Genomic DNA, 16,030 nt, shown 5'->3' on the forward strand with positions numbered 1-16,030 from the left:
AAACTTACGTTAAACCAGTGTGCTGATTTATTTACCAACTTATTATGACGTGGAATGCTTTCCATACACAAAATGAGCTGATATTCTTCCTACAAATACAAAATACAAAACAGAAATCCTGAAAACTGAGTGCATCCTTATTCTACATCCTCGCTGGTGTTTCCGGCCTCCTTTGTGACGTCATCAGCTTCAGTGTCTTTTTCGGGCTCTGGCTCCTCTGAAGGTTCGGGCTGAGATTCCTCCATTGGCTCCTCTACTGGTTCTGGTTCAGGTACCGGGGTCTCAGCCTCCGACTCCACCTGGAGAAAATCAAAAGCATTAAACGACTACCTATGAATGGCATGCAGGGCCCTAAGAATCCAGCCACAGCAAAGAAACATCACCGTCACAGTTATTAAAGACATGAGATTAAATTGTGACAGTGCCAGAGTGTCTTTTTCTGGATTAGCACTGGATTGGATTTTATCTTAGCTAATGCTGTGATTTTAGCTTTTCCTTTGCAAATTTTAGCTCATGGAAATGTGGTATTCCACAGGGTTCAACTGTAGGACCACTACAGTTTAACTTAAAAGAAGTGTGTTACTGAAACTATCCCGATGATACTCAACTGTATACTTCACTGTAACTTGATTATTTAAGCCCTGCTGACACACTTTCAGAATATATACAGGATGATATTAACTTTCTACGTTCAAACTTTTAGAACTCCTGGTTATTTGAGCTAAATTTTATGACTTTCCAGAGCTGGAGTTGTAAGTAAGTTACAGCTGGTATTCCTGTTTAGCCTTTTCAGTGGTCTACTTCCTGTTCTAGTTATTATTTTACCAGATTTTTGCTTTTTTAATGAATTTTATGTTTTATATGCATGTTTTATTTTATTTTTCAGGACTTTTGTTGATCTTTATTTTTTTATTAGCACTCCTTTTATTTTAGATGTTTTTCATTGGTGCTTGTTTTTTGGAAGCAAGCAACAAGGTTTCCTTTGTGCTCTTAAATAAAATTTTGCTTTCTTACATTCAGTTTTAACCAAACTTGAATTCAGTTATGCACTACAATAAAAATAAATCCTCAATTCACAGCAGTTTATATTTACTTTAAAACCTCAAACATCCGACCTTTTGTATTATCTGCAATCTAAATTACCTCTGGTGCTGAAGCCGCTTTTAAAGCCTTTAACTTGTCGTAGTTTCCTTTTTACCTGTGAGATATTAAGTGTCTCTTCCTGTATTGCTGGTTCAGACTCTTCTTGCTCCATCGGCTCTTCTTCATCTTTCTGAGTGACGGGCTCCAGCTGGACTGTTGTTTCTGGCTCTTTTGGTGCCTCTTCTACAACTGAAGGAGCTGGAGCTGCTTCCATCTGTAGGAAGATGTCACGTTAATTGCATTATTGAGATAATGGAGCCAAGAGGTAAAAGCTAGCTGACCAGAAATAAAGAAGCAGTGCTGGATGGAAATGTAATTTTTACAGATTGGCGATGGCCAATATGTTTATAAACTGCCCTAATTCAAGACATTCAAAAATCACCTGTAGCTCTTGATCTGTTACATCTGTCTCTACGACCGGCTCTGCAGGCTTCGGCTCTGGTTTTTTATTTGCTTCCAGGACCGCCATGATGGACCCGGGGATGTGCGCTTGCTATGTACACAGAGAGAAAAAAAAGAAAGTGGGTTGAAATGGAAGTTCAGGGTGAAGTAAAATGTTCAGAGGTGTGTAAATGTGGAAGCAGCTGTCACCTGGTGAGGCGTGAAGGAGTGGACGTGCTGCAGAAGAGGCGCCCTCATCTCCGGGCAGCGCTCGAACACGCTCGTGAGCTGAGCGGGCGGCAGCTGTAAGAGCACGCTGAACGACTGCGGCTTTGTCCTCTGGCAGCACTTCACGAATCCCTCCCACACCTTTGGATACTTCCACACCTGCAGGGCGAAATAATAGGAAGAAGATTAGCTTCAGCAGATGATCTTCTCTGGTTTCCTGCAAGATCAAAGTGTTGCTGACCTGCTTGACGATGAGGCGGGAGAGGATGTTCATCACAAAGCCGCCCAGTCGGGGGTACATGGTGAGAGACTGGATGACAGTGCGCATGAGCAGCATGGGGAGGGGGTTCTGCTCCATCAGCTGCTGCATCACCACCGCCAAAACTTCAGATGTGTACACATTCTTCTCGCCGAAGCAGAGGTTGGTAGCTGTCGGGCAGATGCTGAAGATTAAACGCTGACAACAGTTTGTTTGTCCACGACCGACACGCCATGTTTGAGGACTCACTGACCTTTTATGATGGACTTCATGTCACATTTGATTGAGTCTATGTTGTGCAAGGCGATGAGGAGGTCGCCTGGAGTGAGCGGGGACACAGAGGAACTCCCTTCACCTGCAAAACACAAAAGTCAAATCTCAGTCCACCACAGGAGTTAGACGAGACAGAAAAGTGATGAAGGGCTCTTACTGTGCTGAGTCCCCAGCAGCCTGTTAAAGACCTCCTTCACTACAATCGGGTTCAGTTTGATAAGTTTGGGAAGAGCCTGGATGACTTCGTTCTGCACGAGAAAAACAAGAAAAACCAGATTGAAAAACCCCCAAACTTAACAGGAAACGGTTCACTGAAGGTGTTCTCATAGTACACGTTCCACAGTCCGATTATGGAGGCCAAAATAGAATAGAATAGAATAGAATTCAACTTTATTGTCATTGCACATGCACAGGTACAGGGCAACGAAATGCAGTTTGCATCCATCCAGAAGTGCTTTAGTGATATAGATATATTACAATATATATTAGCAATAATATAGATATGTGAGTATATTACAGAAATGGGTCTATTATGGTATGTTATAATGTACACGGTATGAAGTATGTTGTGAATATTCTATAACTAAGTATGTACAGGCTGTAGTGAGTACAAGCTATGTACAGGATATGAACAGGATATAAATATGAAAAACTATACAGAATATGAAATAAATAACTTTACAGAATCTGGGATATACAGCTATACAGAAATGGGAACTATGCAAGTTGTAAACAGTTGTAGGATTAAAGATTATTGAATGTACAGAATGATTATTTACACAGAGCTATACAGTAGTGCAGTTAAGATAAGTGAGGGTGTAGATAGTTTCTACAGAGGCTATATAAAGTGCTAGTGGTTGTGAGTGGTGGTTCAGTCCATGTTATTATTGTGTTTGAGGGTACAGTTGTCCATTGTGTGTGGGTGTGTGTATGTTCAGTCCATGAGTTTAACGTGGGTCAGATGTCAGGAGGCAGAGTTCAGGAGTCTGACAGCTGTGGGGAAGAAGCTGTTCCGCTACCTGGTGGTCTTAGTCCGGAGGCTCCTGTGGCGCCTCCCAGAGGGCAGGAGGGTGAAGAGTCCATGTGATGGGCGACTGGGGTCTTTGATGATTTTCCCAGCCCTTTTCAGACACCGCTTCCTGTAGATGTCTTTTATGGTAGGAAGTGGTGCTCCGGCGATGCGCTGGGCAGTTTTCACGACCCTCTGCAACGCCTTCCGGTCCGAGGCAGAGCAGTTCCCGTACCAGACTGTTATACAGTTGGTCAGGATGCTCTCGATGGTGCAGCGATAGAAGTTCACCAGGATGTCTGAGGACAGGTGGTTCTTCCTCAGAGTCCTCAAGAAGAAGAGGCGCTGGTGAGCCTTCTTGACCAGCTTGGAGCAGTTGGTCGTCCAGGTGAGATCCTCGGAGATGTGGACTCCCAGGAACTTGAAGCTGCTCACACGCTCCACAGCCGTCCCCTTAATGTGGATGGGTGGATGTGGGTCAGCATTCCTCCTGTAGTCCACGATGAGCTCCTTGGTCTTCTCGCTGTTAAGCAGCAGGTTGTTTCTGTCGCACCACTCAGCCAGACGATCCACCTCCTCCCTGTAGGCGGCCTCATCGTTGTAACTGATGAGGCCAATCACCGTGGTGTCATCTGCAAACTTAATGATGGTGTTGGAACCATCAGCAGGTCTGCAGTCGTGGGTGAAGAGGGAGTAGAGGAAAGGGCTCATCACACAGCCTTGTGGTACACCGGTGTTCATTGTGATGGTAGATGAGCAGCGGTTATCCAGCCGGACATGTTGGGGGCGGTTGGTCAGGAAGTCCAGTAACCATTTGCAGATGAGGGAACTGATACCCAGGTCTGTCAGTTTCCTGATGAGTTGTGAGGGGTGGATTGTATTGAACGCTGAACTGAAGTCTATAAACAGCATTCTGGCGTAGGTGTTGTTGTTGTCCAGGTGTGAGAGGACAGAGTGCATTGCGATGGAGACTGCATCCTCTGTGCTCCTGTTCCGGCGGTATGCGAATTGGTGGGGGTCCAGGGTGGGGGGGAGACAGGATTTGAAGTGTGCTAGGACCAGTCGCTCTAAGCACTTAGTGATGATGGGGGTGAGTGCTACTGGGCGGTAATCATTGAGGCAAGATGGGTTGGAGTTTTTGGGTATCGGGATGATGGAGGTGGATTTGAAGCAGGCCGGTACCACAGCGTGGGCCAAGGACAGATTGAATATGTCTGTGAGCACTCCTGCAAGCTCCCCAGAACACGCTCTGAGAACACGCCCGGGGATGCCATCAGGGCCTGCAGCCTTGTGGACATTGATCCTGCTCAGCACCGCTCCTACATCGGTGGGGGAGAGAGTCATAGGTTGGTGGTCTGGCGTCATGTCTGCTTTGGTTGTGGTTGTGGGGTTCCCTCGCTCAAAACGAGCATAAAAGTTGTTGAGCTCGTTGAGGAAGGAGACATCAGAGGATGCGGGGGAGGGTTTGGTGGTCCTGTAGTCTGTGATGGTCTGGAGTCCTTGCCACATGCGTCGGGGGTTGGAGTTGGAGAAGTGTTCTTCTACCTTCTTTTTGTAATGGTGTTTGGCTTTTTTGATGCCCTTCTTTAGATTAGCCCTGGCTGTACTGTAGGCGTGTGCATCTCCTGACCTAAAGGCAGTGTTGCGGGCCTTCAGGAGGAGACGAACATCCCGGTTCATCCAAGGCTTCTGGTTGGGGTACATGGTGATCCGTTTCTGGGTGGTGACACTGTCTGTGGTTTTGGAGATGTAATCCAGTACAGATGAGGCGTACTGGTCCAGGTCTGTGTGGGTGAACATATTCCAGTCTGTGTTTTTAAATCTGTCCTGGAGCACTGCGTCTGTCCCCTCTGGCCACACTTTAATTGTCCTCACAGCAGGTTTCACACGTTGGATGAGTGGTGAATACCGAGGTGTGAGGAACAGGGAGAGATGGTCCGATTGTCCAATGTGGGGGAGGGGTGTGGCTTTGTAGGCTCCAGCCAGGTTGGAATACACATGGTCTAAAAGAACTCAAAATAACAATATTAGCTATAAATTAATCTTTTACCCTTTTCTTTTTTTTTTGGTAATTAAGTAAATAGAAATAGAAATGTAACAAGGTGGAAGGAGGCTCTATAACCAGAAAAATTATGAGCTCTGATGATGATGATATCCTTCACTTTGCTGTTGCTCAAAGTTAGAGGGAATTCCTCCATCTCACAGGTGAGCTCTGATATTTATCCGTGGTGTATCTTCAGCAACAATAACTATTGTGGTCATCTCATTGGCTTTACTTACTGACAGTGTGTACGCACAAATCAGTGATTTTTCAATGTTTTTGTACCTGAATATGTTCAAATTCAGAAGTTTTTCTGACCGTGTGTACAAACAGACAAAATCCTGGCTGTCTTAAAAAGCTTAAATAAAACCTTTTAAAATGAACACTACAACAACTAATTATTATTTTTGCCATTTGGTCATTATTTACAGTTTTCCAAAATATATATATATAAACCACAAAAAAAGTCCAAAATTATAATTAAATAAAAAGTAAAATAAACCGTAACCAAAACAAAACATCAAAAGTGGCCCTGAGTGTGTTCATGAACAGCTACAAAGCCAAATTAGCACCTGTCGTCATTCACCTGATGATGAAGAACAATCATTACCTTTTCCAGCCCGTTGATAACGGGGATCAGGAATCGAACATCTGGCACCCGCTTGTGGTAAAGGTCTCGCACCCTCTCCACCAGCTCTGGAGATGGAGGCACTGAGTGGAGGGAGAAAAATTATGTTACCCATCAGCAGAAGAACGGGGGCATATTCAACTGGATTCTGCGGTTCCTGTTTTTACCTTTATCTGTGAGAATGTGCAGGCATCGAGTGACCAGAGTCTCCGCTCCTTTAGGACAGTTTTCCACCAAAAGCAGCAGCTCAGGAGAGTTCATGCCCATCCCACGGATCTACAGAAACAAAGAACAGAAGAGGACTTGATAATAACATTCAGAAAGATGAGCATTACTTCTTACTTACAGCAGCCACGCTGCTAATTATACAAACTTTGAGTCTTGATATAAATTAATGGCGAATCAAAAATCCGAAAAGGGCTTGAAATGAAAGTGAGGAGTGACTTACAGGCTGCTCGATGGCTCGAAGCACGCTGCGTTTGATGTCAGCGATGGCCTCGGTGTAGACGCTGGCGAGTTCGTGGACCAGCCGGTGGTTCAGAGGAAGCAGGGAAAGGTAGAGGAACAGACACTGCCTCACAGTCTCTTCAGTCCAGGGAGCAGCCACCTCTGCCTCAGCAAAAAACACAGAGTGGAGGTCAGAAAAGTCTGAACAACTCACTTAGTAAGCACCTAAAATGCTACTCTTACACACTCTGTATATAAAAAATGGACTTAGCCACTGTGACATCTCCTGATGGTTTTGTACTCCACACTTGGACAGCTTAATGTCAGCATTTAGGCTGCTATAATGTTGTTTTTTTGTAGCCAGACGTGGCCATATTTGTACAAAATTGTAAAGTGCTAACGGGCTATTTGCTAATTAGCCAATGCTAGCAATCTTTTTTTTTTCCCACTTTAACTGAAGCAGAAACAGCAAACAGCTAAAAATGCTCCAAAAAGCATCAACAGCACAAAAAAGTTCTAGTTCAGATTCAATGTGTGGTCACTAGCTGGAATGGCAAATGTTAAAGCGGCCACACCCCTAACTTTAAGCTGGGCTGCTGAGTGCATGCTGAAGGCAAACCTGTGTCTTTGTCGGCCCCGAAGAGCAGAGACGGAGGGTTGGGGTGAACCAGGAGCTGCAGGTAGTTCAGGGCAAACTTTTCGATGTAGTCCCTGAGATGGTCCTTCTCGTACATGCGCTTCAGAAAAGCCAAGGCAGTGGTTCGCACCTGAGAGAAAAAAAAACCCCCAAAAAAGGAAAAATATATGACATTTTCTTTTAAAAACACTACCCGAGGGAATTTCAGGGTGAAGACGCGTACACCACCTTCTCCTTTTCATGGGAGCTGAGATCCAGGAGCACGTGCAGATACTGAAACTGCCTCGAAGGACGTTTGACGATGAGCTCTTTCAGCGTCGTCATGCCCAAATACACCCGAGACTGAAACACAGGTCACAGTTAACAGGACGTTAACTACAATCCAACAAACCCAACAATCCATAGATGTATATAACATGGTCCACCACCTTGCTTGGTGCTGCTTTCTGAGGTTTTAATGGAAGAAGCGGCGCATCAGCGCTTCATCACAATGCGTGTTTTGTTTTTTTAACATTTCAAAAAGATAAAACTGATGAAACCAAGCTGATAAATATCATCCAATCACATCACTATATGCCATCATATCCACCCATGTCAGTCAAGAGGAGCATTATACTGGTGCCGCCATTTACCTCGTCCTCACAGTAACGCCGTATGACTTCCAGTGCCGACTCTGTGATGATCGGCGCCTCCAGCACCAGTTTGGTGAAAAGTCTGAAACGGTCAAAAATCAGCTGGTAACTCAACTGAAAGCAGGTTTAGCAACAGAAGATCAATTCAGCTAAATTTTATTTCTATATCTGTGCCAGAAACCAGATTTGTTCTGTGCAAATATTAAAAGCGCTTCTTCCTGTCCCTGCCTTTCACAATAAAAACCCTTGACATATTCCCTGTGTGACAGTGAACAAAATAGGAGGAGATTTAAGGTTAAAATACGCTTTTATATTTTACTTTTTTACTTATGAAATTCGAACATCACCAAAACAACTTCTGCTCTGATTGTTAAACATGTTCGGGGTTCAGCAGTTCTCTATTATGACCTTCGCAGGCCAAATCAAAAAGTGGGACATTATCATGAATGAAGGATGGGGGATGAGGGATATGAATGCCACTTTATTGGCAAGCAGATGTAATATATTATTGGCCAGTAGTAGCGCTGTGGAGTGTTGGTGCAGGACTCCTGTGAATCGTAAACATTAATATAAAACATTTAATATGTCACAACTATCTATTCAACAGGATAAACCTGGATGAACGTGATAATCTGTGAAAGAGAATATTTTCAACACGACTGACTGCACATTCATAAAACTACACTACTGAATGGCATGCTGGGTAATTCTAGACAACAGTGGGAGGAGCTCTGTGCTGCATTGAGGAGCAGTAAAGAGTGTTGTGCTCTCACCCGTCTCTCTGCTCAGGCTTCTCCTGCAGGCCGGACAGCAGCGTGTACAGACAGTGGTCGTAGCTGTCCAGCAGCCCCGACGGCAGCTGGCTGAGGTAGGTGTTGTACTCCTGATAGAGCAGCGAGAAGGCCAGGTCGCTCCTCGTCCTGATGTCGTCCAGGATGAAGTCCAGCACGTCAGCTTTCATCATCCCGTCGAACTGTGTCACAAGCCGGGAGAGGAGCTTCACCCGGACCTGCCGCACATATTTCAAACCAGGTCATATCATTGCTTCGTTTTTGTTGTTTGCTTCTTAGTGATTATACGACTGGCTGGGGTTACTCACATGAGACATTCCACTTTGAGCAATCGCCTTCTCAGAATGCAGGATGCGCTTCACCGCCTTCGAGGTCAAGTTCTCGATCTGGCTGTCCGATAGCTGCTGGACGATGTCGGAAAGTCGAAATACTTTTTTCCTGCCGCTTGCTCCGGTCATCCTGAAACAACGTAAAACTCGCTGATCAACAATGATTCAGAAGCTTTGGAGAAAAAAAATTATTCCACTTAATTTCCAGATGTGATGTAAAGAAACATCTTTAAACTGTAGACCTTGCATCATTTCCTGAACTCACTTGGTCTGTGCAGATGGAAGGATGGGCTCCGGAAGCCTCTTTACCACCGCGGCTGGAACTTCCGGTAAAGCCTTTTCTGCGTAACCTCCGACCACAGAAATGGCCTGCCCGACCATCACGGCAGGAACTTTGCGTTTGATGAGGATGTCTTTAGAGCCAACATCGTCATCATTTTCCTCTTTAACAGCGCCCTCCCCTCTGGCTTTGCACTGCTCAAGTCCTGCGAGACAGACACAGATAACAGTGGCATCTCAGTTCATCTGTCAAGGGTTTCAAGTTTAAGAGATGGGTCACATAAGCTTCTTCTTCTGACCTGGACCGATCCCTGCGGCGGTCATCTGTGTGGCCATCAGCCTGGCCAGATGTTTAATTTGAGCGTCAGTGCCTGCTGACTCCACAGGTGTGTAAGTGGCTTGGAAGGAGGCTGGCATGATATCAGGCAGGTAGACCATGCTGATGAGCACCTGAAGAGAGACACAGGGGGTGTGAGGTGAGCTGTGAGGCAGTTTGGGTTAAAAGGAAAGGGAGCAGAATAAAAATGGTCCTTACAAGGTTGGCCACGTTCTCAGGGGTGAGCAGCGGGTGCAGGAACTCAGCCGTGAGGTCGATGGCGGACTGAGCGACGGGAACAGCGGCCGGCTTCGGAACCGAGAGGGGGGCGGGCTCCTCTTTGTCCTCGTCATCTTCAATAAGTGCCGGCTCTGAATGCAGGCAGACAAAGGTCAGAGGAATCCAAATTATTTTTTGCACAATTACCAGCTTTTCCTTTAGACTGGAGTCTGAAAATGTTAATGTTAAATGACATTTCTCTCATTAACCCTGGAGAACCCATGGGGTCAAATTTGACCTGACCCCATTGGTTCTCCAGGGTTAAACATGCTCTACAGTTTACAGCAGATCTGAAAAAGCTACAAAAATTCTAAAACTAAATAAAAGTGCTTTAATACAGCTATAAAATACTTTGTGCTTTTCACACATTTCTGCTCATGTGTAGCCATGCTGACACCACCACAACAGGAATAGTGAATTCTAGTGAATTCACTATTCCTGTGAATCCACAATTCGGCCTGGGGCTCGGTCACTCAGGCACAGCTGGCTGCCGGCGGAGCTCACGGGCGCGTCACTGCAACTCCCCCTGGCTTCTGCTCCGCGGCTGCTGAATGAGCCCTCATCTGGGACTCTCCTCAGCTCTTACTGGGACAGTGGCGCGGCTGCCCCTCTGTGGGTCTTCCTTGGTCTCTTGTGTTCTGGGGGCCTCTGGATGTCTGGAGTTTTGATCTCCTCCATACCTGCTTCATACCATAGAGGACGGGGCTGTGGCTCCCCACACTCCCTAGCAGATCATTACATGGAGAAACCTTTGGAATGCAAGCATGCTGATCCACACAGGTATGCACACAGGTGTACACATGGGTATTCACAGACACGGACTACAGCTTTCTTGGCTGCTGCCTCAAAGCACACTGTGCGCTGTCTATCTTGCGTGCTGCACAATATTGTTTATTATTTAGTAACTATTGATATCTACTGCTAGCTAGTTTATTGTGATGGTGCTTTTTTTTTTCTTATTATGTTGCTCTTTGTTGTTTGCTTTCTCTTCTGGGTTTTTTTCTCCATACAGGTGATCCAGGTGTTTTTTTTTGTTTTTTGTTTTTTGTTTTTTTTTCTCTCTTCCCCCCCTTCTCACCGTCTCTTCTCCCCTTTGGTTTTCTTTCTCTCCCTCTCTTTCTTTCATTCTTTCTCCCTGTCCTATCCCACAGTCATGTCTGTCCCGTTTGTAGCAACTGAAAATAAAATAAATTCATAATTATAATAAAGGTCAATCAAATGGACCAATATGGCAAGGCCATGATGATCCACTTGGTAAAATAAATCCGCTTGGCATCTTTCTTGGCCTTAAGACAACAATTCTGATGGCTATAGATCCAAACGGGACAAAAAAAAAGAAAAAAAAAAAAAAGAGAATATGAAGGTTTTTGTGATTTCACTGCATTTTCTTTACCCCAGGCTGCATGGTTAACACCTCTGCTACAGACACAGGCTGTTCATCATTAATCTGCAGCTATTTTTGAGATTACAAACACTTTTAATTTACACATTATTTCACCTGGTTCAGATTTTGGATTTAAGAGATTAGACAATGGGTTTCTAATTTAGAAAGCGATAGTGATAAATTTCTATTTCCTAAATGCAGTCACACTCAATCAGCCTCTTAAGGTGCTAATGGGTTGTTATAACATGCTGTTAAATGATCAGAGCGCACTCAGTTTTTTCTTCATTGCCGGGGCGATTGTGGCTCATAAGTTGGCAGTTCGTCTTGTAATCGGAAGGTTGCCGGTTCGAGCCCCGGCTCCGACAGTCTCGGTTGTGTGTCCTTGGGCAAGACACTTCACCCGGTGGCGCCAGTGTCCGGCAGCCTCGCCTCTGTCAGTCCGCCCCAGGGCAGCTGTGGCTACAATGTAGCTGCCATCACCAGTGTGTGAAAGTGTGTGTGTGAATGGGTGGATGACTGAATGTGTAAAGCGCTTTGGGGTCCTTAGGGACTAGTAAAGCGCTATACAAATATACCATTTCATGTCTCAAACATAATTCATGAACAGAAGCTGCTCTTTAGCACCAAACGATTAGACTTCGACCACAACAACTTAAACTGAAGTGCACTTTGTCGATTAACTATCCGACCAAGTTTAATCACAATCCGTGGATCCAGGTTAGCCTGAAACCACTCACCCATCTTGACCTTCTTTCCCTCGGTGTATTGCTCTTGGCGAGGCCTCTTTCGCTGCTCTCGTGGCACAGGCGTGGAGCGGGTGATTTCGCTTTGGGGCATTCCCAGGTCTAACAGCAGGATGCTGATCTGACCGTGAAACTCCAGGCTGCAGGGATGCTTGAGAACCGCCACCAGGTGGAGCTTCAGGTTCTTTCGCACGCTGCTTACCTGAGACTTTGCCAGAGTGGGGGGCAAGTTTGCTGAAAAATGAAAGTGTAGAGGAAACATCTTGTAATTGAGTTATTTAGCAGCTGCAGCCAGACTGTGAGAGGTCATAGTAAAGCAATATATCCTCTGATGTTATCAAACCTGGGAAAAACATGCTTTGAACTGATATCAGGCCGATATAACACTCTAAAGAGTGAGTGTGAATTCTGAGAAGAACTCACCGTGTAATGTCTCATACGCTTGCACCACCTCTGACATGAACATTGGTCTCTGGCGAGCGATGGTGGCCAGTGAGCCCAGCGCTGTGGTGAGGTTAATGCTGGATATGGCCGGGTGGACCATGAACTTAAGCAGCTTCTCCAGCGCCGTCTTTCCCTCCTCACACAGCTCATCTGTTTGGGAAAAAGCGAAGACATCAGCCTTAAAAGGTGAACGTCACCACCTCAACACATGACATTAGTCCAGTATCTGTACCGTAGTGAATGTACGAGTGATCTGTGGGAACTTTGTCCAGGCTGATGTCGCCTTCCTGACGCTTGGGGACGTCAGAGTCAGCCGTCCGTGGTGAAAGAGTAATGATTAAAGATTCGGTAAACTTGATGGCGTGAGTACGAACGCCGTCGTTCTCAGAGTCCAGCAAGGCCAGAACATCCCCTTTCATCTGTGTGACAAGATCCCAGCACGCCTCCTGCATTTCTGACACGGCTTTGGAGCGCACCAACCACTGAGACAAGAAAAGATAAAGGAAATGAAGATGAAGTGAAGAACAGAAACTGATCGCATAAAGAAAGAAATGGTAGAAACGAAGCGGGTAAATCTGACTCTTTGTACCTGAAGTGTGACTTTATACAGCTGGGTGAGGGTGAGGATGGCTTTCTTCACCACATTCACACTTTCATCCTTCAGCAACATGTTCAGGTTGGCGATGAGTCTGAGGAGGAGCTCATTGTCTCTTTTACTGAAAGCAGGATAATAAAACAGTAAAAAATCTCAAATGCTGACCCTGACTTAAAAAAACCCCCAAACAAACAAAACAACAGCAGGTCTGAAAACTCACCATGCCTCCTCGATGAAGCCGATCACAAACTTTTTCACTTCGATGGACTTGTCTGTCTGGAAAGCGATCATCTCCTACAGGAAAAAAACAAAACAAAAATGAGGCAAATTTAAATGAAACTACAGCTGGTTATGAGAGACAAATACTTGCTTACTTACATCCAAAAAATTGTCGAGAAGAGATGGATCCTTGTTGATGATGAGTTCCTGGACCTAAAGGTTAAATGCATGTACTGAATCAATGTTCTTGTGCATTCCTGTGTAAGTGGATTAGACACCAGTCTACACGGTTGCACTGAGATCTTCTGATCATTTCCAACTCTATATTGGACTCGGCTAGACTAGCTTTGCACAATTCACAGTTAAAAATAATCAATTTTTGCCTTATACTCAATCCATTGTGCAGCCCTTAAGTTCGTCCTCTCTGTTGTTGTTTTAGCCCCTCCCCCTTTAAGTCAGTTTTCTTCTGATTGGCTGCCCCTCATAATTAGAATATCTCATCTGCAGATATGGGTGAGACTTCAACACCATGCTCTGGCACCTTAGTAGTGTATAGTTAAACTTGTTTACAGTGAAATAAACAGGAACAATTTTTTCATGTAGGTTACAGGACAATAGTTTTACTGGTCTGGCACTCTTAAAAACAAACTGGGCTCTAAAACAAGTTTGACACTCCTGGTTTAGAGCCGTCTGAAGCCTTCTTGCTCACAGGGATTACCTGCACATACACAACCTCATTAGTGGAAATTTTGTACATGTTTAATATAAACATCCATTGCTGGAAAACATGTATGGGACAGAAAATCAGGAAAACCAAAATGGCTCCACTATAGAGTTTATGATTATACATGTTTAGCAAAAATATCACACATGTGACTTTCTGCCAGCAGCCTGGTGTAGGTAAAAAAAAGAAAAGCTTTTTGATGGTAGATCCAAAAAGATATGCTGACAGTAAAAAGTTTGTTTAAGCCTGCAAGTCCAAGTCATCATCTACAATAACTCAAACTGCTTTCAGCTGCACCTTTTAGGGATCATCCAGCTCATCCTATCCCTGCATCCTACTCTGTCACATCTCTTTACAACATCCTACCTGTACATTTACCTGTACCTTTTAGGATCGTTTTTAAAGTTATTTCTTTGTTTTTAAATCGGAGCTACTACAACCATATACCCCTGCCCGTTCCCTTAGGTCCACCAATCAGCAGCTCCTTAAGGTGCCAAAAACTAAGTATAAATTTAGAGGTGATCGTGCTTTTGCTTTAGCTGCTCCAAAGTTGTAGAATGATCTGCCCTTGCATGTTAGGCAGGCCTCTTCTCTTTCTGAGTTTAAAACTCTTCTTAAAATACATTTATTTGCTGAAGCCTTTGGCACCCTCTAAGGGGTTGACTCAATTTGTTTTAACATGTTTTATTTTATTTATGCTTATGCTATTTGTATATGTACAGCACTTTGTGAACCCTGGTTTTATGTTAAAGTGCTTTATAAATAAAGCTGGTATGGTATAGTATCCATATAGCTCCTCTGAGGTCCTCCTCTTTATCTTCTGCCTGGCAGCTCCATCTTCAACATCTTTTGTCTTATATATCCACTATTGTTCCTCTGCAAATGTCCAAACCATCTCAGCCTTGCTTCTCTAAATTTGTCTCCAAAGTGATTAACCTGAGCTGTCCCTCTCTCTGACAAACTCATTTCTAACCCTGTCCTTTCTGGTCACTCCCAGTGAAAATCTGAATATCTTTAGATTCTCTACCTTTCTCCACAGCCTGTGGTAAGGGCCGTGCTCGGTCTTTTGTATCACAGAGTTAAAAAGTCCAAGCTACAAACCTGTTTGAGCACATTCAGCTTCTCATCTGTGGGTATCAGAGCAGCCTGATTCAGGAGCTCCACAACCTGGAAGGAGAAGGCAGACCCCCATTACATTACAGTTGATTTAATAAAGGCACAGCTGAGAGATTTTCTAATTTAGGACAAACCTACTGTATGTGTACTTGTTGCTGCACCTTTCAGCAAGGTAAATGTAAGACCTTTAAACCCCTTTTTGTAAAAAGCTTTTCATTCTGGCAAAAAAGTGGTCTATTGCCGTTGAAAATGGTCGTCATTATTATAATCACAACTGTTGTGATTTCATCCAGTTTTTAAACCATAAAATCCATAAATCTTCCCCTAAAATGTTTATCAGCGATCACAAAAACGTACCTTCTCGCTAGTGGTCATATCGATGACAGCGGGGGCCTCAGAGTCCCCCTCCTGTGAAGAGAAGTCCATGTTGTGACCCTCACGCTGGTGATAACATGCTCCAAAGATCCTGTAAACACACGAATAATAAGGATGCTATCTGTGTTATTATACCAGAGTGCTAAACGCTGTTTATTAGCCTTTAATAAGACGCTCCTGTTAGCCTTGTGCTAACGGCGGGAGCTGCTTTAACTCCCTTTGTGCAAACACATGTGCAAAAGCTACTTACCGTTTAACTCTGTCTTTAATTTGTTCTTCCAACAACAACTGAATATCCCGGGTGTCAAGAACTTATAAACGCAGGAGGCGTCTTAAGCTAAAGCACTAAAACTCTTCTAGCTCATAATGGACGCAGCCATGTTTCACCGAAAAAAGCGGTGTCAAGCTTCTTCTTCGACGGTTGGGAATAACCACGCGCAAAAAAAACAAAACAACGGCCACTAGAGGAGACACCTGCGCCACTACAACAACAGAAACCTGCTGTTCAGATAAAATTAACATTCAAGGACTCATATTCAAGGATTCAAGGATTTTCATTTTCGTCACATTTACGACACATTTACACAGATGAGGTGAAACGGAATTAAAAGCCAACAAGAATGAGAACACATCAGAGCAATTTATACAGAAACAATGAACAAAAAATATTTACAGTGTAATTCAATATAAATAACAAAATATTAAGTATAATATTGTTGTATGTATAAATTAGTAAGAAGTATGCATAATGATTGTAT

General features: G+C 44.3%; 1 protein-coding gene across 2 annotated transcripts; it reads right to left on the reverse strand.

Annotated features, from left to right (window-relative positions):
• Positions 1-4: 4 nt before the first annotated feature.
• On the reverse strand, positions 5-15,701 carry sympk (symplekin). Of its 2 annotated transcripts, none has more exons than XM_082508234.1 (27): positions 15,523-15,701; positions 15,255-15,305; positions 14,883-14,948; positions 13,217-13,270; positions 13,059-13,132; positions 12,833-12,959; positions 12,476-12,725; positions 12,223-12,393; positions 11,794-12,033; positions 9,613-9,764; positions 9,377-9,527; positions 9,064-9,283; positions 8,778-8,928; positions 8,452-8,687; positions 7,679-7,760; positions 7,275-7,388; positions 7,029-7,176; positions 6,411-6,571; positions 6,130-6,238; positions 5,945-6,045; positions 2,442-2,532; positions 2,265-2,366; positions 1,994-2,181; positions 1,735-1,911; positions 1,526-1,636; positions 1,199-1,357; positions 5-299 (listed from the first exon to the last, which is right to left on the reverse strand). In XM_082508234.1, the coding sequence occupies exons 2-27, from the start codon at positions 15,270-15,272 to the stop codon at positions 138-140; spliced, it is 3,615 nt and encodes a 1,204-aa protein (XP_082364360.1). In that variant the 5' UTR covers positions 15,273-15,305; positions 15,523-15,701; the 3' UTR covers positions 5-137. The 2 variants fall into 2 exon arrangements, with proteins under 2 accessions (XP_082364360.1, XP_082364359.1); XM_082508233.1 differs by having other exon boundaries at positions 15,255-15,363; positions 15,523-15,700.
• Positions 15,702-16,030: the final 329 nt, after the last annotated feature.

Source organism: Aulonocara stuartgranti (assembly GCF_965226115.1).
Source record: "Aulonocara stuartgranti genome assembly, chromosome: 16".
Classification (NCBI taxonomy): Eukaryota; Metazoa; Chordata; class Actinopteri; order Cichliformes; family Cichlidae; genus Aulonocara; species Aulonocara stuartgranti.